A 19,673-nucleotide genomic window follows, 5' to 3' on the forward strand; every position below is an offset into this window, starting at 1 on the left:
AATCCATCCTAACGTGGCTGTGCTCTCTATGTGATTCTTCCTCCTGCGTCCAACGCGACGATAAAGCAACTTTGCATTGAGGCAAGCATCGCATTGATGATCCAATAACCGATGATTTTAGATATGTTTGTTTATGACGAAAGCTGGGGAGGGACACGATTCCCAGGTCGCTCTATCGGCCGCATGGCTTCGTCAAAATAGGGGCGCGATGTGCAATACAAACAAATCCTATTTCGCGTATCCTTGATGGTTCAGACGATGAAGACCACGATGGCAAGGACTATCATCCTAGTGACTCTTGAGAAGTGGATTGACTTAGTATTGCTCTCTTTTCCTTCTTTGAGCTCATCGTGGAGTATCATCCATCCATCCAAGTCTGGCATTCGGTATTATCCGCTTATATAATTAGGATATGGAGGGAATTGGCGGATTGCAACGAGTAGAAGAAATCCACCAATTCCCACCGAGGCGAAATACCTACCACCGTTCCTTGGGACCAAAACAATCATGCAGCCCAAATAGGCGAGTATACACAGATAAACCCAGTTCATGTATAAATGGACTTTCTATACTCGGCCGAAATATGTGCATTGACGCATTTTATCGTTGAGGCCGAATTCTTTTCTTTTCCACCTACCTATCCCATTTTGTACGATGCCTCCCCCAAAAGAGGCACTTCGCGGCTCCTCGAAACGCGGAAGGATTGTTCGAAGCCTCTCAACGGTTTCGAGAAGCTTCATCTAATTCACCTAGGTCATCCTCATAAATCTCCCATGCAAGAAGGACCAGAAACTACCTGCCTTTCTATTCTCCTACTTCTCCTCTAATATAGCAGTGTTGTTTTGCATCTCTAGACTTTTGTGGAGGTTAAGGAAACCTGGCCGCGGAATTCTGCGTCCATCCGCTGTTGGTTTGTGCGATGAGGCCTGCTCGCTCGCTCACCGTGCCACACCGTCAATGCGTTTCTACTCCATGTAACTCTGGGGCTAGATTCCTCCCTTGCATAGCACCACCTTAACGCGCGCTACATGCAATACGTACATACATAGTTCAATATATATTCCAAAGGTGGCACAGTTGCGCAGCGAAGCTAACAACATTCAACTCCCATGCGTCAAGAAAAAAAAAAAAAAAAGAAGTGCCGAGTAATCTCATTTTACTATACGAGTAGAAGCAGCAACTATTATTGCCCTAATGCATACCTAGGTAGCAATAGGCTATCGATATTTGCAGATGACATTTCAGGTATTGTTTATCAGGTAAGGTAGTTTACCTATACTACTACGTAACGATGTCATAGGCTATAGACCCCAACCCACCCTAGATGCACCTCTTACCTATTTCTGGAATATTTGCCATTTGTAGGCCGCGGCATGGGATCAAAAAATCTATGTAAATACCAAGGGTCCTGCGCTGCAACGGGTCGGTGCAACCGAACAGACATTACCGAGAGGCGAGTTGATTGTTAGGAACTTATTAAGACGGGACCGATGCAACTAAGACGATCTTGCATATGTAAAAATTCTATAAGTGATACCCAAATATAGGTAGGAATTAAAAATGATTACCCTCTAACTAGCGCTTATTGGGTACGAGTTTACTCGCAAATACGTAGAGACGCGGAAATATTGTACTATGTAGTCTACAACTGCGGATCCTGCACACTTGTGCCGCCATATCTTCGCCGTTCGTGTATTAATCACTCAAAACAATCACAGTCAAAAGAGTCATCCTTTTACCGAATGTTGAATTTCCATTTCAGTAAATTAGCTAGCTATTGGTTTTATCCGTCGGTCAAGCCGACAGATCCCATCAATGCTTCGACGTCATTAACAATCCAATACCTCCATAGTACCCAACCCATGAATTTATTTTTTGCTTCCCCTTTGAGACCCGGAACTCCAGTCATCTGTATATTCCCCTTTATCATTGTGCCCCACAGGCAATCAATGCCAGAATGCATGCTATCCGCCGCTCTTCCGTAGTACACCTATTATGCCCAAGCCCGCCCTGTATCGCACCTATTGTCCCCATCCTATTATTAAGAAATGCTGTGCGTGGTAGGTATCATGACGACAAGGTTCCACCCACTCTATGGGGAAAGCAGCAACAAGAGGTAAGAATTCTTCGACCTCTTTTTGGCGTCTTAATACCGCCCGTAACAATTTGCGCCTTTATCCAAAATCCGTAACTCCTGGCTATAATGCAGCGAAGCAAAACAAATGAAATAATTATCGTGAAGTGTTGGCACCTCCGAACATGCGGCCCCACATGCCCCTTCCGGTTCTCGCGCGCTTCGTCTTAGCACTGCCGTCCTGAAGAGTTCGTAAATCATCCGCGCTAATCTCGTATGGAAGTAGTTGCTTGGCATCCTTGCTGCGGTATCCCCTAAGGCGAGCAGCTGGCTGCGGCATGTCGAGGACCACTTCGACGGGAGAATCGTAGAGCGAGCCGTCAACGTAGGAGACATAACCCTCTCCCGGCTCCGAGAGAGGTGTTGAGGACCGCGATTGATGCAAGGAAGAGACAGAAGAAGCGTAAGAGCTGCCACTGCTGCTAGCTGACGAGCTGTAAACCAATCCTGGTGGCGTAGACACATCCTGCATCGTACGGGCAGTCTCGTAAGGTAGCGCAGCTTGCCTTGATCGTGAGCTGTCGCGCGAGCTCGGCGGTGACGGGAGCTGAGTAGCTGCCCATTCTTCGGCCTCTTGTTGCTTCCGTAGCTTTTCCTTGCGCTGCATGCGACGGGCGTGCGAGGCCTCGATGTTGTCGCGGATGGGCGCCAAGAAGAGATCTAGCTCGCGATAGAGGTCCTCTTCGGTAATGCGCAGCTCCCATTCTAGTAAGAATAGTAACTGCTTCTCCATCAAATTAACTTCCGTCCGGCTGAAACCGAAGCTGTAGCTATCAGTGTTAATGTGGCTGTAGCCAGCCCAGTGCTTGTTCTTGGGTGAGCTGTCGTTAAGGTACTTCGCTGAGAGAATGAGCGCAGCTAAGAAAATCCGGTGGGTCGTGCATCGTAGACCCTTGGCCATGGGCTGCAGTCGAGACTTTAATCGTGTTAAGTAGACCAGCGTAGACATCAGAGTCGGCACCTGCACGTTGGAAGAGCGAACTAGTTGTGTGATAAACTCTTCTAACGTCGGTAAGCTACTGTCGTCGCAGCGAACAGCTTTCGGTGATGGCGTTCGCGGTGGTGTAAGAGATTGCGACTTGTTCTGAACGGGTGGGGGCATCATAGTGGGATCGCACTGGATGACATCGCGCGCTGCACGGGCCAGATATGCGATCATTGCCGGGCTGACTGGCTTATATACAAAGTGCTCAAGAGCGGCGGCGTTGAGCTCGCTCATAGGTATCCTGGATGTCGAAGACATTATGTGTGATGCGATGCGCGCTGCTAAGACGAGGTATCAAATGTGATGATATCCGATAGCAACCTGATATATTCCCAAGTGCAACAGCTAAGGAAAGAAAAAATCCGGGGAAGCGAAGACGGGTGTGATGGACAGTTGGTAATATATTAAACAACAACAGCGTATGACTGGGATGTTGAGCTGTGTGAGTGTGGGAGTATGCAATAGGATGGAGGATGTGGAAGGGTGTATCACGAGGCGGAGCCTTTGGTCATATCAGACTGACAGACTGACAGACTGACTAGTAGGCGCAACGCTGAACGAACACCTAATTCCCACAAATTACTGTGAAAGGGTACGTCTGGGTGTGTGACGTGAGGGTCGAGGCTGAGCCAAAGTAGCAAAAGTACTGGGATACTAGGATACCTGGCAAGATCGACCGCTGACGTGCCAAATGGGAAGACAGGTATGTAAGTACCTAAGTACAATCAACTGGGCTGGAACTCGGAAAAGAAATGGGTACCCAAATTGTGTCAGGGGTTATGTTGATTAGTGCAAAGCCTACTAAAAAGGAGGTGGCAGCAGCTAGTGGCAGGTGCTTGAATATGCAACTGCTTGTGCGGGTGCCTATGCAGGGGGTAGGGAGGGAGGGGTCAGGTTCCCTATCTGGACTCCGGATTTGACCGGCAGGGGAGTTCCCAGTTGCCTAAGTTGAACCTTCAAAAAGTGAAGGTACGTTACTCGTTACTCGTCCGTAAAGCGGGACTTCCGGGTCTGCCTCGGAATATCGGGTCTCGGTTCGTTTAAAAGCTGTTAAAGCTTAATGAATTGTGTCTCGCCTCTATCCGGACGTGGAGTGGATGGAATCGAATCGTTGCAAGATTCAATTAGTCGCAATAATGCTGCTTCTTTCCTTTCCCTCTTATGGGTTAGGACTAGGATGATGAATCAATCGCCGCTTTGTACGCGTAGTTGATATGTGGCTTCACTATTAAGAGTGGATTTCCTTTTTCCCTTTTCAGGTTGTCGAAGGCGTGCGTATTAATGCAATACCAATTGCGCAGACGATTTTAACAAATATTAGTACCTACGGGTGCTTACGTGGACGTAGCTACCAGAAGGTATTGAATAAAATCGGAAGGCTGCCGAATAATTTGTAGGCGATGGCTAAGTCAACTAAGCAGCTAGGCTTGAAAACTTGTCCTGCTCAGTAAAGAGTGGCGAAGGTGCAAAAGAAGGCAAGGTTCCCGAGCCGGCGGAAGACCTGGAGACTACTAGATTGGTTGGGAATGATCGTAAAGGTTCGACTAAAACTCGAACTGCAAATAACGATTGAGCCTTGGTGAGAAAGTCCTGGCAAAAAAATTATCTCCGAATGAGATGTCTTGCGTAGGCTGAATGACCGTTAATGCGAAAAAGACTGACGAATCTCTCGCCGTTTGCTGACGACTAGTGGAAAAGTGGCTCCCGATGGCTCCGAGCCTTAAGGCGCAGTTTGTTCGGGGTCTGGCGGGGTCTTATAAAGAGTTGTATAAAAGATCTTTAAGATGGAATCGAGTCACGAGGACTAGTAAGATGACGCGCAAAGCCTCGTAACACTAGGAAGTGAATAATAACAATTCAAACCAAAACACAAATTCACTGTAACTTGACGTCGGGTAGCGGTGTGACTGGTTGTGTCTTGAGGTACTGAACTGTGTCGTGTCTTGTGTCCCGAAAGATTACTTGGGTTAGAGTGCAAGGCAAAAGCCTGATATATAATACGATCTACCCAAGTGTTTTTTTATATTAAGACCCGGGGGAGGGGGCAACTTTGTCGATCCCGTCAAGGAGGTTGTCGTAGAAAAGAGGGGCTTTTTTTCAAATGGTAGATTGAAGATATGCGATAGCAATTAATTGCCGAATAGTCCTGTTTAGAGGGAAGGCAATGATGATGATAGACTAGCCGGAGTCTAGAAGAAGTGGGTTTCGTATCGTCAAAATCTCGTATCGGTCGTTAAATGTCAACGTGGGTAGCTATCTGTCGTAATGATAAATAATCGGGTTCCCTTCAATACTGTCGAAACAAAACCAAACTCATTCCACACGGTGGATTTACTTTTAGGCTGTCGACTAGCGGTGCTCTATATGATAAAAGGGAAGACTGATGGAAGGGATCTGGAGGGGGAGTGAAGAAAAAGGAGTGTGCGTCTTCAGATCTATATCTACTTTTTTTTGGTCACCTTTATACAAGGGGTTTTCCAAATATGGTTCATCTGATGCGAATCGTGGGTTCAGGTAAGGTATGCCATGTATGCCATGTACATAGTAGTATGCGTGTAGATGGCTAGAGATGACCAAATAAACCCAGTCAGTTCAACCTATCTTGCCTATTCGCTTTGTCTATTCGCCCCTAAGTTAGGATGTTTACAAACGTAGACCCCAAAAGGCTGGAGTCGCGATGATGTGAATGGCTGGCGGCTTACAACTCATCCAGGGACCCGCCCGCCTACAGTATGCGCCCGCATAATCCCTTTGATTGAGACGGGTTGGGAATGACGGGAATGATAGAAGCGGGTGAGTGATTCATTGGTGTAAGTGGTTCAGAGCTTAAAGACATGAAACAAGCGAGAGGGGTCGGGACTTAGCGTAAACTAGAGTACTAGGGGGGGAAGGGCTAACAGGCTAGCAGGCTAATCGCCCAGGGCCCCCGCCACAAGAAACAATGTATAGTTAGTAGCTGTGTAACTACTACATTACCTAAGGTAGAAATTGTATGTAATAGCGCCTAGTTAGCGCTAGGAATACCTGAAGAGGGACCACAGGCATTCGTCAGTGAGACCTTCAATATGCACATCGAGGTTCCAGTTAGCGCAATCATCTAACGGTACATACAGCCCAGATTTAATGCAAGCCAATTGTTCAATTCCTTTCAACCAATGACCATAGATCATCCACCTTAACTTAGAATCGAAACAGCCCTAGACAAACCACGAGCGAATGATGGATGGAGAACTGGTCGCAACGGAAGCGACCTTTTCAACTTATAGACCATGGTACTTCGTTATACGCGTGTCTTTGACAGTTGTCCGCACGTTTAACCATGTTTATTGTTAGTATGAAAATGAAAATGAAAATGGAAATGGAAATGGAAATAAACATAAAAATAAAAATAAAGACCTACCAATGGACCTGCGTCGAGACATGGATCTGGGAAAACAGGTCGAAAAATAGCTTACCACAGTTACACCTGATCGAGGCCAATCAATCTTGCATAACAAGAAATCGGATGCTAACTATACCAAAAGATAACTCGACCTTTGTAAAATATTGATTCATTGTACCCCCATTCATCTCGAGGATATCGTCGTCTATCTACAACATCTGAACATCTACTATTTACTAGGTACCTACGTATGTATCATCGTGTGGATTCGAGATCGACCTCGAAACGAAACGAACATGGGTTTATCACCCCGGGTCTTCCCCAGTTTTCTGTTCTTCAATGCCCAACTTACGTGGAGAGGCCCTTGTTTTGTGAGATCTTTGACCGACTCTTCCCACCTAGGTAAGACTTTTGATGCATCTTCAAGCAGCGAGGTGTGCATATCGATACGATATAGTCAATCATCGGCAATTGGTGGAATGTATCCTCAGGATGAATAACACGATTATAACCAATGGCGTGCTCTATGCGCTACTACGTCGTGGCAAGGCCCACGCAAGGGGCAAAAGAAAAACATGCCAATGACTAACGATAACATTATCGCGAGTGGTCTTGTAAATTGGGCCTGATTATTGTTGCTACCATCTATTGACGGGCTCGTCACTCTGGCCCCTCCTATTTCCCCTGCACGTATGTTCGTTTTTGATGACTTAACTACCTAGCTGATATGACCTCTATGTATGGTATCATCATATACGTAAGAATCAATTTAGTCGTGTTCATACATTGGGATTTACACACATCTGTGCAGGCCCCTCCAATATCATCAATATGTATTTCCTAATTTGGACAATATGTCACTACTGTGGCGTTTCAAGATTTATCCGAAATCTCACTCCTACCCCTTGAATATCAAAATCGACATCACCACCAATATCATTGGAATGAAGTTCCCCTCCAGTTACTACATAACTCCTTGATTAGGGAGGGGCTTGAATATGGTTTTCCCCCTCAGTCCCCCCCTGGAGCCATACATTCCATCACTCGTGCGGCGTAAGGTTCTTACATATAGTTCTTACATATGGCCTGGGGATGTCTTATCCAGCCCTAGCCAACGATCTTGGCCAGTGTCACTGGCGACAGGTCCAATCATACTTCTTATAAGCATCGTCATCATCCCTGATCTCCTAATTACCGCATCTATTAACCAGGGCATTAATGAACGAACGTCGCGATGACTTGGCAGGCAGTAAAAGTGCATATGTACATATCATCAATATCAGGTCATCGTATAGCATCCACAAGATTTTTTAGACTAAAACAGTTCGAGTATCCAGCAAAAAAAGATTTAAAAAAAGGAATGCATCGCATTTGACCGACAACTCTTAGACTACACGCCGCACCCGGGCCGACCCATCCACAGCAAACCTTGCACTTTGAGCAGAAACTGTTCGGGCCAAGACTTCACCGCCGTTCACCAACATCTGAAAGACAATATATTTCCGCTTACAGCTATCCGTAGAGGGAAGCTGAAGATTACTATACGTGGGTACCTACTATATATGCATGTATCTGCTATAGTCGTCCGTATTCCTGCCGGATAGCTGCCGGGCTAGGAAGAGATGCAGGGACCAGAGTTAATCAAGTTCGGTTATTGGTCGCAGCCGCCTCGAATCGAAACAACCCAGGCCAAGCTAGACGATCCAATGATGGGGAGTGCTTAGCCATTATACGGAAACTAGCAGTATTTTATGCCGTGTGGCTGATAACTTAGATGACCTAGACCCTTTTTCTCTCCGGACCGGTAAGGATTGGTGCTCGGTAGACCAAATGGGAGGTGCAGATGGATCAGCCACGTATTCCGTACATCGTGCCTCGGCCTCACGAGGCGATAGACAGCGCATTCATACATAGTACATTACATGTACATACATATTAACTAGTATGTGTGCGTATTTTATATTACTTAGGAACACATAAACAAATGAGGAAATAAAAAGTAATCTATCGTTTACACGTTGCACATACAGTAGCTATTTGCCCGCAGCTAACGGACGTGACGTTGCGACGATTGAACAGAATATGCCTTGGGATTAGAATAACAAAATCCTGCCATCATGACCTGATCATCTCAGCTGCCCTCACATCTTCGGCAGTATACTATCTATATAGATACATAGTAGGTGGGAGATCAAAAAGGGAAATCAAAGGTGTGGCTCACGCTCTACGCAATCCAATCATCCCCTCAGTCAACAATCTGTTGAACCCTCCCCCGCTGAAGAATCGTCGATCCTCTTCCCCAAGCGGGAGCCAAGGCTGTGGCTTACTGCCTTGCAATGTCTCGCGAGTCCCGCTTGGGAGAGCCTATTCTACTATTTGTTCATCTCAACTTCGGGCCTTTCAATACCGAGAGCATCTTCACGCGGCAGTTGAGCCACTGCATGTCGTAGAATTCTCCATCTCCGATGATATTTTAAACTTGCTGCGTAGTAGATGGTGCGTCGATGCCCCTCGTGAGTGGCTATCAGCAAACTTTAGAAGCCACACACATATAGCTGGGACGACATACCTAACCTTAGGTACCTACTGCATGCATGTGTGTATGTATGTATGTATGTTTCTCTCCGCCACTCAACTCAACCCGTGATTGTTCCGCTCCACCTATCGGCCGATGTATGTACATACACACCGCCGACACACTACACCCAAATGTTGAATCTCCGGATGATTACATTCACTGCAGCACTGAGGCCATAATAAGCGACGATAATATTACTGTCTCTCGCTCTGACAAATAGCCACTCCAGAAGGTCCCACCTCAGTCCCTCCGGCTGAGCTGCATGTCTCGACGAAATGGAAAGGCAGACTAAATTAGGTAGATAGGTAGTAAACAGGTTTGATTGATCTCGCGTCTGTGCGTCCGAGTTTCGATCACCAGCTTTTCAGACAATAACAAAACAAAACAAAAACAAAAAAGAATTGCGTAGTTACGTGTCTCTGAAACACACACACACACATACGAATACACGACTTTGTTACGTACGCTAGAGAACCAGTGCAATGCTTCCCAAGCGGAGGCCTGGCGGCATTTTCGAGGCTGAGCCGGCTGCCGGCTTTGACAACAGCGCGCGTCTACCGGCGTATCATACCACGGCATCTCTACGCGCCTGTCCCATCGCCGGAAAGGCATCTATCCGCCCGAAATGCTCCGTAATTAACCCAACTTCATCTCCCCTCCCCCTTCCGCCCCGCCTCGTTTCAGCAAGCGCAGTAAACAGATGCTCCCGGATCATTTCATTAAGCGCCGCGCTTCGATCTCATTTTAGCTAGGTAGGTATCTATATTATGTAGGGGGTATGTATGTACTTAATAATCGCACATACGCAGCTTGCCGCCGAACCCCAGATTCCTTAATCTATACTGTATATATCCGGCAAGCGGATCCGCCCCCGGTCTATGCGCGCTTAATTCGCAACAGAACCAATCACATAGTTTCCTCGGTCCAAAAATAGCATCCCGCGCTTCCCTTACACAAGCGTGCCGGCGGTTCTGTTACCTAGGTAGGTATATACTATGAAAAGCAGTGAAATGATTAGGTCATCCCAATATCCAATACAGAATTGTGAAAATGGGATTTTCGTGCGGATGCCCGGATCCCTTTACCCAGGGACCCTCCGCTTCCACTTTACCCTCGGGTATCTTCACTGCCGGCAGACGGAAGATGCGCCTCCCGCTAGGCGCAGCTTAGTCGTGCGCAGCAAGTGACAGGCGACCTTACATAAAATACCTTATAGCAATGCGTGCACGTGGGAAATAAACGCCACGCGGAAGACGTCCAACGTATCTTAGCTCTAGCCGACGCGTCGCTTTTGCAATCCGAAATTAGATCCGGAGTACCTAGGTAGTTCAAGAAATGAAAGCGTTACATAGATCCACAGTCGCATGTTTATGGCTCGGAGAGGATACCTATGTATAGCAATTGTACCGAATCTTCCATGACAGCGCCGGACTTATGGGTACGGATTTATCTACCTAATCAGCCTGACCCAGCATGATATCGAGGAGCGACGTCCGGATATCCTACCGTAAAAGTGGGTCCATCCGCTATTTGCCGGTTGAGGCATGGCCGGAAGGCCGAATCTCGCTCCTATCACAGCACAGGCAAGGATTTCTACGTATCGTTGTGCTGAGATGGTGATTTTCGTAGTAAGCGTAATTAATGCGGCGCATCTAAGTAGTGAGCCTTAGAGTCAACCTTGAGTCTAGACTTTGTTCGAAGTTGTCAGGATTTTGGATGAGACATCTAGAACAAAGAACATGTTCAGTATGTATGTATAGACGTAGAACCTCGTAGCTAGTTTGTAATTTCATGCTATTAGGTTCCACTTCGTGACGGAAATTTTGAACGTGGTTGCTTATGAAAATATTTACGACGAAGATGGCATGAGGTGGACCAAGAAGCGTGGAAACATGGAAACGAAGTTATTCCGTAAGGAGCTATAAGCAAGTTATGGGAGGGAACATACGGTTATACATACCGAAAGGATCCCTTGTTCTAGGTCTTATCTACAATCCTAACCGAAGATATCATAAGTATAGGTCCGACGAATAGTCAGTGCCAAGCCAGAAATTATATTTACACAACGTACCTAGATGAAGTAAAACATTAATAGGGTTGAATTATTACGATGGAGTATGCTTGACTTGTAGTCATTTTAGTAGCATTTGCAAAATCCTAGGTTATAGGTAAACAAGAAGTGACTACCTACCTAACATAACTCTATTCGTATCAGCATAGCTAAGACTAGGCCATTAGTATAGTTGGAATCTTTTATCCTACGTAAATTAGCAGTCTAAGCATTTAGTAGACTGTTTTGTTTAGAGTGAGCTTGAAATTCTCTACAGGTAGGCATAAGGTATAATTATACGAAGTGATAATGTTCGATACATTTTACCTATCTATAAGAAGCAAACTGTGCTGGTATCAACAAATTATTTTTAATAGGTTTTCATTAACCAAACTACAAGTCCACCTTACTCATGAGTATATGAATGCTACCAAACCCGCGAAATCATGTATTCCTTCTCTTTCGTAACAAACCATAGTTTTAATAATGTACTTCACTATACACCACAGCTTTCCATCAAGATCATTCATTTAGTCAAGACTTTTATTCGACTATTCTTAAACCCATATTTACAAACGCTAAAATTGAATAGTAGTGCGCCATCAAAATCGTTGATTGCGAGATAAAACACCGCTTACACCAAAGATAAATCATAAAACCCTATGTGGAGAATAGAATCTAGGTATCTCAAGAACGAGCCAGGTATTTCTTAAGCAATCTCATAACTGCTGTCCTCCTTTCCTGTAAGCCCTTACCACGAAATCCGAATACGCCCATCCATGTCTAGCTGATCTTAAGAAGGTGGGCTCGGAAAGCCTGTGTCGCCTATTCATTCCTTCATCTTGACGTAATTGCTGGGGAATATGCCATGTTTTGAGCCGATCATGCCAGTCCTAAAATATAGATATTAGTGCCAAAGTTTCAGTGAGTTGCATGTGATAATATGTCCTTACCACCAATCATTAGCACTATCCGTCTTTTTTAACACTGTGATAACATCGCCCTTTTTAAACCCCAAATCGCCCGGCTGGTCCGGGTCGAAGTTGTATAACGCAACGGCCTCATTCTTCTTCATTAACGCCTGCTTACTTGCGAAGTTCGGTTTCGGTGCCGCGGGTCTACCGGGACCGGCTCGCCCTCCTTCTGGGTAACCACCTACAGGGGCCGAGGCTCGATTGTTCACGGTGCCGGATCTAGCGAGGCTACCACCAGCGGCCGGTCGATCGTATACGTCGTCTTGCCATGTATTTGCGCGTCTCGGCGCACCGAACTCATCCTGACCATTGTTTTGCTGAGGTTCGCCGTAAGCACTCCCTCGTTGGCCGTTCCATACTACGTCATCATGGCGATCTTCATAAACCGGGACGTCATTGTACATGGAATCGTCCATGGTACCTTGGCGCACACCTGCAAATATTCTGGAATTGAGGACGGACATTAACGGCGCGGCTTGCGGTGGCGATCGTACGGAACCTGTGAGGAGTTGTGCTGCTGTCCAGCGCTGACCGTATAACTTTTCGTTCGCGTCTCGTCGTTCTACAATCGCCGAGCCCTCTAAAGATACTCCAGCAAATAGACCTTTCGTCTTGCTATAACTGAACACACCCGCTACACTCCTAAGAGATGCGGCACCGGCAGCCTCTGCGTTTCTGCCTACCGGTCCTGCCGCTATAGAGACATTTCCACCTAATGTAATGGAACCTTGCTGGGAGAATGTTTTAACGGCGTGGGAATCGTTGAGAATGAAGACGAAATCGGTTAGTTCGAACCCGATCTGGCCACCGAAGCCACCACCCGCGGTCATGATAGCCGACGGCGCAGACCACGTACCGTCAGGCAAGCGGGCGACGACAAGCCCAGAACCAAATCGTGCAGATCCGAGGAAGCCGGCTTTGATGACAGTAAGGATCGCAAGGCCCTAGGTATATGTAAGTCACGGCCTTTGCATATACGAATAAATATAACATCGTTCCCAGACACCTAGCCGGAATACGACGGAAGCTCACTTACTTTGGCATTCGCTAGGACCGACGGAGGAATTATCTTGTCGGGGCCAAACGCTTGGCGGGGATCGATGAAAGAAGTAAGAATCTTGCCACATTTCTTGCATTCCGCTATGAGAAGTGTTAGCATATACTTTATAATCGTAGCAGCAAGTACTCGATCGCGCGAGACTGCGCGTATTCGTAGTTAGAAACTTACACGCCATAGACGACGGGATAGGGTTGTTGATACCCATCTTGAGATTCTCGTTGGTATCTCAAGTCGAAAATCGATCTAATCCGAGATTCCCGAGCTTAAAGCCTTTTTGCGACGGTAATGAATATTAAACAGTCGATAGGTATAGTGGTGAGTTGCAAACACCAACTGCGGGGATTAAACTTGTCAAGTTAAATTGGATCTTGTGAGAAGGTGATTTTAAATGACACAATGGTATTGTCAAGATATACGAATCTATAACGCGCAACTATTGCGATCGTATTTTTTTTTCGAGGTGGAAAGACGAATAGATAGGTGGTAGATAGGTGCCTGACTAAGGCTGGTATGTAGTAATATTTGTATGGAAAGTTACTATGTGTTTACCTCTACGAAGGGAAGAACCAATACTAATGTCGTCAGCTGCGGAAGCTCTGCCACCTCGGCGGGGCAGGCGGCAACAACGGCAAAGCGCCAAAGCGCCAAAGACAACGCAAGGCTACGTACTCAACCTAATATGCACATATGTAGGTACCTAAGGTACCGAGGTAACATCAATTATGTACACTTAGAAAGGTACAGATATATACTTAGCGAGTACAGAATGATGAGGTCAGAGTTAAGACGGCCCCACGTACCACGAGTAATGATTTCCGAGCTGTTGGAAGCTAAAAAGCTAAGCTGGGCAGGTTGGGGTAGATGCCAATTCAAGTGACAACCGGTACAATCTTGGTACCGATACAACACTGCAAGGATCCTCAGCGCTATCTGAATGTAGAACGCTAAAGACACCAGCCACAATCTGCGTCATCTCCTCAGCTCGCCTCCTTTTCTCGTCACGGAACCAAAATTATACTCCCGTTACAGCCGACTTTTGGCCTAAAAGAATAGCAATAATTACCTAGATACGCTTACGGAAAACAAAGACGACAATCAATCCTCGCCCACTGGGGGGCCCTGAGTATTAACGAACCTAGAAAGTACACCGATCCGCTCATCGTCGCCGCCGCCGCTTCATATTCCTGTATATTCCACGATCCTTTAGCAGCGCATTGCAAGATCGAAAGAGAAGCGAATTCCGATTCCACCGTGCTTCTACTACTTCAACTATCGAGGTCAACATGTCGGAGGCGTACGAGCGTGAGCGCCAGAACAATGCGCGCCTGGAGGAGCTGTCCGCAAAGGTGTCGTCGCTGCGTGGCGTAACGGTGGATATTTACGATAACGCGAGAGCGCAGGACGTGATCGACAATACTGTACGAATTACCGCTTAACACCTATCTATCTGCCTTCTAGGCGTAATACTAACACTAGGCTTCACACCATGTAGTCTGATACATTTTCCTCCATGTCGTCGCAGCTGAAAGGATCCGCCGGTCGATTAGGTCGTATGGCAGCATCGGGGAACAAGGTCGCTATTCTGAAACTCTCGGGCATCCTCATCGGCGCCTTTCTCATACTATACTATATCCTTAAGTGGATTTTTTAAACGATTATTCTGCGAATTAGCACGTCAATATGTGAACCAGGAAAAAGCGACCAAAACTCTATTAAGGAAAGCCAGGTAGGCTATTGTTGGATGATATCATTAGTCCCTTACGTGAGCCCCGCGGAGTTGGACCCTTTAGATTTACAACCCTTTTTTGGATGGTGTAGGAGTTCATGAAATGAAAGTGGCGGGTGATTACACTTGGCTAAAACGACATGAATACACATGACTTAGAGGCAAAGGATGAAGCTGCAATTTGTGATGGCATACCCAGACGGTATCGGCAGCAACTATTTAATAAAAGGGGAACACGAGTCAAATTATTGTTTATTCAATATGGAAGACTTGCAATCCTTGTAGCATAGCACAGGCGTTACGGATTTGGCCTTCTTAATGTCGAGGAGGTTATTTGCGAGCAAGAATTAGCCCAATAAATTTATCTGAATAGGTCTCACCTTATGTTCAAGCTCGTATTCGACAATTAGCTTTGTAAGACCATACATACATAGCGAGCAGTCATAGCTATGGTCGACTCAAAATTGACAAGCCCTTATTCCGTCTGATCCCCTAGCATACTGGGCGACCAGCCAGCAATTTACTGCCAAACGTTAGAGAATAGATCATCACCCCCGAATCCACCACCAGATTTTGATCCGCTGTTGTTGTTATTATTAGTGTTTCCACCTGTGCTACTAGTCCAACCTCCGAATTCCTCGTCCGCTGCCACCTTTGGAGCAGCGGTAAACCCTCCAGAGGTACCAGGTACCAAACTTTGGCTAGCAAAAGACCCGCCAGTACTGCCCCAGGCACCGAAGTCATTACCGCCGCTTATAGGGGACTTAGCTGCCAATGGACTCTTAGGAGCTGCAGCCGGACTGGGTTCAGGAGCACTCCACGCATTCCCCCAGACATCCGAATTATTAAATGCAGATGTGCTCAAAGAGGCGGTCGTATTTGTAACCGGTGCTAGTGCGGGAGCCGGCTTTGATTGGTTTGCAGAGAGATTGAAGATAGAGTCAGTAGTTGATGAAAGTGCAGGGGTTGGCTTGGTTGGAGCTGGTTGAGCAGGAGCAGACCAGTCAAAAAGATCGCCCAAGGCTGCCGAAGAAGATTGTGTTGGCTTTGACGGAACAGCCGGTGTACCAAATGCGCCGAAGCTGTTAGATGGTGACACTGAGGACCTTGGCTGCTGCTGTAGTGCCACTTGAGCGGGCTTGGGGTCAAAGAAGCCACCCCCACTAAGACCAGATAACGATGAAGTCGCAGGCTGGGGAGTGGATCGGTTGCTCGATATGTTCGATAGACTAGCAAATGCATCGTTCTGTGGACTCTTCGGCGGCGGTACTTTTCCAAAACTCAAGCCAGCAAAAGCATCTTCTAATCCCCCGCCTGTCGACTTCTGAGGCTGGTGTCCCATCGTCGGGGATTGCAAGGGAGATTGCATCGCTCCAAATCCCCCAAATGATCCAGAAGAAGAGTGTGATGGCTGCTGTGGTGCATGCTGAGGGCGTGGAGCTGAAGCATAGAGAGATAGAATAGACTGTTTGAGGTCAGGCCTCGATTGACTGCCTGTTCCACCTGCGTTATTCGTACTTGCTGGACGCGGAGGTGCAGCCGGAGCTTCGCCAAAAAAGTCCAATCCTAGGAGCGAGTCCTTAGTGTTTACTGCTTTTGGAGGAGCAGGTGCTGATTTGGGAGGAACTTGAGAAGAAGCTGGGCCGGCGGTACTCGCCCTCGGGGGGATATCGTCGCCACCAATGAGATCTACCTGAGGACCTGGGGGTGCTATACCACGCGGCGCAGCTTGTTTCCCAACGGAGCTTTTCCGAATTGACTCCTTTCTATCTATACTTTGCTTCTCTTTTACGATGCTTAATGGAACATCATCATCACCTTCAACATCTAGGCTCGCAGGATCTGGCATTGGCCCATCCATTACCCATCTCTTAAGTTCATATTTGGTTCTGATGAAATTCTCGATCTTTGCTTCGGAGGGGGTATGGCCAGTAGCCAGCTTCGATTCCCAATATTTGTTGGCGCGCGCATTGCCCCAGCTCAGAATACTTTGCAGTTGCTCATCTGTCCATGAATCCAGATCAACCGATTTGACTCGCGAAATGTGGGTACCCATTCCTCGATGAATTCCCGAACAGCGAATGCAGATGAAGACACCCAAGTTCCAGCTCGCCCATCGTGGATCTATAATAAAGTGTGAGTCCAGTAGGTCGGTATTAGTAGACTAGGTATATTTAAGGGGACACACGTTTATTTCGTTTGCAATCGGCGCATATCTTGTTGGAGTCTAATTTCAAGAGACTCTTAATAGTTTGTTGATTTTGGGCTGCCCGTTCAGCAGCTGGGTTGGGAGGCCGTCTAGACATGGCGCGATCGCTACCGACAACAAACAGGAATAGACGTGAAATAGATGAATTATAGGGTTGGCAATTTTGCGGACCAAGGGTAGAAGTATGTATAGAAGTAGGTGGTTAGAAAGGGGTGCCTGAAGGTGTGGCAGTGATATGGAATTCTAAAGTATAAGAAACGAAGTGTAATGAATGAAACTGTGGCTTTCCTCGATTTGGTCTTGGTCTTAGTCATGGCCTGAGCGTTTAAGTACCTACGTAGTTATTACCTTAGATACAGTGGACACTGGCTGCATATCGGAAAGCGCGATTTTGAATTAATCCGTTATCTTTGTTCTTGATATCTAACCGTGGACCCTGTTCGTTGCAAGGTTGTGGGGCGCTTCATGCATTAAGGTAGGTATTCGAAGTGTGGCAAAAGGTTCAAGATCTATGGGGCAGGTCACTGACGACATCTGCATAATTCCATCCATGTCATCGGTAACGCGGCTTTAAAGCATTTCTTATACTACAACTTCCTCCAAATAGCGAAACTGTGATTCCAAATCATACCATCAAATCTCACTTAATTATATATCATAATTCCAATTCTTAATTCTATCAACGAATATATAAACCTATTCTCATATCATCATAACTAATGCGATTATCCCAATTCTCCAACCTATTCCGAGCTTTCTTTACATTTTCTACTTTGACTAGGGTTCGTCCTTTGACTCATCAATCACTACGCTACAACACGACACCATTGAAGTCTATGCCGACTATTCCATTCATAGGAAGTCTTTTCAGCTCAAGTTCTAGCCAATCAAACAATATGTCGTATCCAGACCAGAGAACACCTGACGAGTGGCGCGCTGTTCTCACTAAAGGTATATCCGATCTTCTCCCAGAACAAACATCGTCCCCATCCGCGCTCAGGCACTTACTAACTTATATTTCCTAGAGCAATTTAGAATTCTCAGAGAAAAGGGCACCGAGGCGCCAGGGTCTGGGAAGTACGATAAATTTACCTCCGATTCTGGAGTGTATGCTTGTGCAGGCTGTAACGCGCCCCTATACAAGGCAAATCACAAATTCAAGTCTGGTTGCGGCTGGCCTGCGTACTTTGACAGCATTCCCGGGGCTGTAACAAGGCATACTGATAGCTCATGGGGTATGGAAAGAACAGAAATTTGCTGCGCTAATTGCGGTGGTCATCTTGGTCATGTCTTCAAGGGAGAGGGATATCCAACCCCAACAGATGAGAGACACTGTGTTAACAGTATCAGCTTAAACTTCTCCCCAGAAGATAAACCTGCCCAAGGAGGAGAGAAATAGGATAGGATCAGTATCCTGGAAGTCATATTGAAATTCTTTCGTTGTTTATAGGGAGTGAATATGTAGTGGTCGAAGATATAATATAAATAGGGTTATTCAAAAGCGATATTACTATTCGTATACTACCTTTATTTCGTATAAATGGTTTAAATTTTCAATCCGATGTCTTTTACTAGCAGGATTATAGATAGGGACGTGCCCGGTGCTCTTCCTAGAGAGTTTGTATAGTGCTTAGGCCTCTTCAGTCCCCAAATATAGTCAAGAAGGGGTCATTTGGTTGCCGCTAAGGGTCAGCCTTTTACGTAGCTCTCACTACCTTAGGTACTCAATCTTCAATTTTTTTATTTTAAAAAATGGTGCTAAACTTGCCCTTGTTAGTCGTCTAGCAGTATGAATTTTTGTAGTAATGATAACTAGAAATGGGGGGTTGGTGGAGGGGGGGGAGGGCAAGAGGGCAAGAGGGCAAGAGGTGCCTTCTAAATTTTACAATGTTTGCAACTGTATTATCATTATCTGTGCAAAAAGTGAGAAATCCAGGTAGCAACTTCCAAATTTAGTGCACTATAGTCGTAATCATAAACTTTCATTTTAAGACCAAAGTTACAAAGTCCCAAAGCCCCAAAGCCCCGAGCCCTAAATCAGCCCGAGCAGTTCCCAAATCCCAAATCATATCTTCATACAGCAAAATAATTTTCGTTCATATAAAACGTAACCAACCTTCCACCATACATTCTTCTACCATACACTCTTCCACCATACATTATCTATCTTGACTCTTAGAACCCTTATCACTATTTTCCACCTAAAGCAAACATACTCATTGTTCAATATGGATAGCCAAACCAGCACTGCGACTCCGACTCCGAGTCCAGCTACTGATTGTACTCCCAAACAATCTCCTGTTACGCCCAATCTATCCTCTGTTTCGAGCAAAGAGTCTCAGGTGAAGAATAGCACTCCGGTGTCATCGTCAGGTGGACCCATCGCAAACACCGCAGTAGCGACATCGCCACAGTCACAAGCATCTCCAGAGCGACATGTTCTGGCATCGGCATTGCCAAGAGTCATTATCATTTATCAGAACGGTTGCCATTCAAGATTGCGCTCCATCTACGACAAGAAGGCCCGCGAATACATCTACCGTCACAGCAGAGACGCGGATAAGCCGATCAGAAT

The 19,673-nt window shown here is 46.2% G+C and overlaps 5 protein-coding genes across 5 annotated transcripts; 2 read left to right on the top strand and 3 right to left on the bottom strand.

Moving 5' to 3' along the window:
* Nucleotides 1-2,231: 2,231 nt before the first annotated feature.
* Nucleotides 2,232-3,377, bottom strand: GL218_08434 (PHO85 cyclin-1; the record flags this gene model as incomplete). The annotated part of the gene is made up of 1 exon (XM_033585237.1): nucleotides 2,232-3,377. One exon carries the CDS (start codon nucleotides 3,375-3,377, stop codon nucleotides 2,232-2,234), a length of 1,146 nt encoding a protein of 381 aa, XP_033440796.1.
* An 8,581-nt stretch (nucleotides 3,378-11,958) lies between these two features.
* Nucleotides 11,959-13,368, bottom strand: GL218_08435 (uncharacterized protein; the record flags this gene model as incomplete). The annotated part of the gene is made up of 4 exons (XM_033585238.1): nucleotides 11,959-12,022; nucleotides 12,083-13,047; nucleotides 13,140-13,243; nucleotides 13,332-13,368. 4 exons carry the CDS (start codon nucleotides 13,366-13,368, stop codon nucleotides 11,959-11,961), a joined length of 1,170 nt encoding a protein of 389 aa, XP_033440795.1.
* A 1,078-nt stretch (nucleotides 13,369-14,446) lies between these two features.
* On the top strand, nucleotides 14,447-14,814 carry GL218_08436 (Protein transport protein sft1; the record flags this gene model as incomplete). The annotated part of the gene is made up of 2 exons (XM_033585239.1): nucleotides 14,447-14,581; nucleotides 14,656-14,814. The coding sequence occupies 2 exons, from the start codon at nucleotides 14,447-14,449 to the stop codon at nucleotides 14,812-14,814; spliced, it is 294 nt and encodes a 97-aa protein (XP_033440798.1).
* Nucleotides 14,815-15,409: 595 nt separating this feature from the next.
* GL218_08437 (uncharacterized protein) lies at nucleotides 15,410-17,195 on the bottom strand (the record flags this gene model as incomplete). Its single annotated transcript, XM_033585240.1, has 2 exons — nucleotides 15,410-17,013; nucleotides 17,078-17,195. The coding sequence occupies 2 exons, from the start codon at nucleotides 17,193-17,195 to the stop codon at nucleotides 15,410-15,412; spliced, it is 1,722 nt and encodes a 573-aa protein (XP_033440797.1).
* A 622-nt stretch (nucleotides 17,196-17,817) lies between these two features.
* On the top strand, nucleotides 17,818-18,497 carry GL218_08438 (Peptide methionine sulfoxide reductase B2, chloroplastic; the record flags this gene model as incomplete). Its single annotated transcript, XM_033585241.1, has 2 exons — nucleotides 17,818-18,049; nucleotides 18,124-18,497. The coding sequence occupies 2 exons, from the start codon at nucleotides 17,818-17,820 to the stop codon at nucleotides 18,495-18,497; spliced, it is 606 nt and encodes a 201-aa protein (XP_033440800.1).
* Nucleotides 18,498-19,673: the final 1,176 nt, after the last annotated feature.

Source organism: Daldinia childiae (genome assembly GCF_008694065.1).
Source record: "Daldinia childiae strain JS-1345 chromosome Unknown Scaffold12, whole genome shotgun sequence".
Taxonomy (NCBI): domain Eukaryota; kingdom Fungi; phylum Ascomycota; class Sordariomycetes; order Xylariales; family Hypoxylaceae; genus Daldinia; species Daldinia childiae.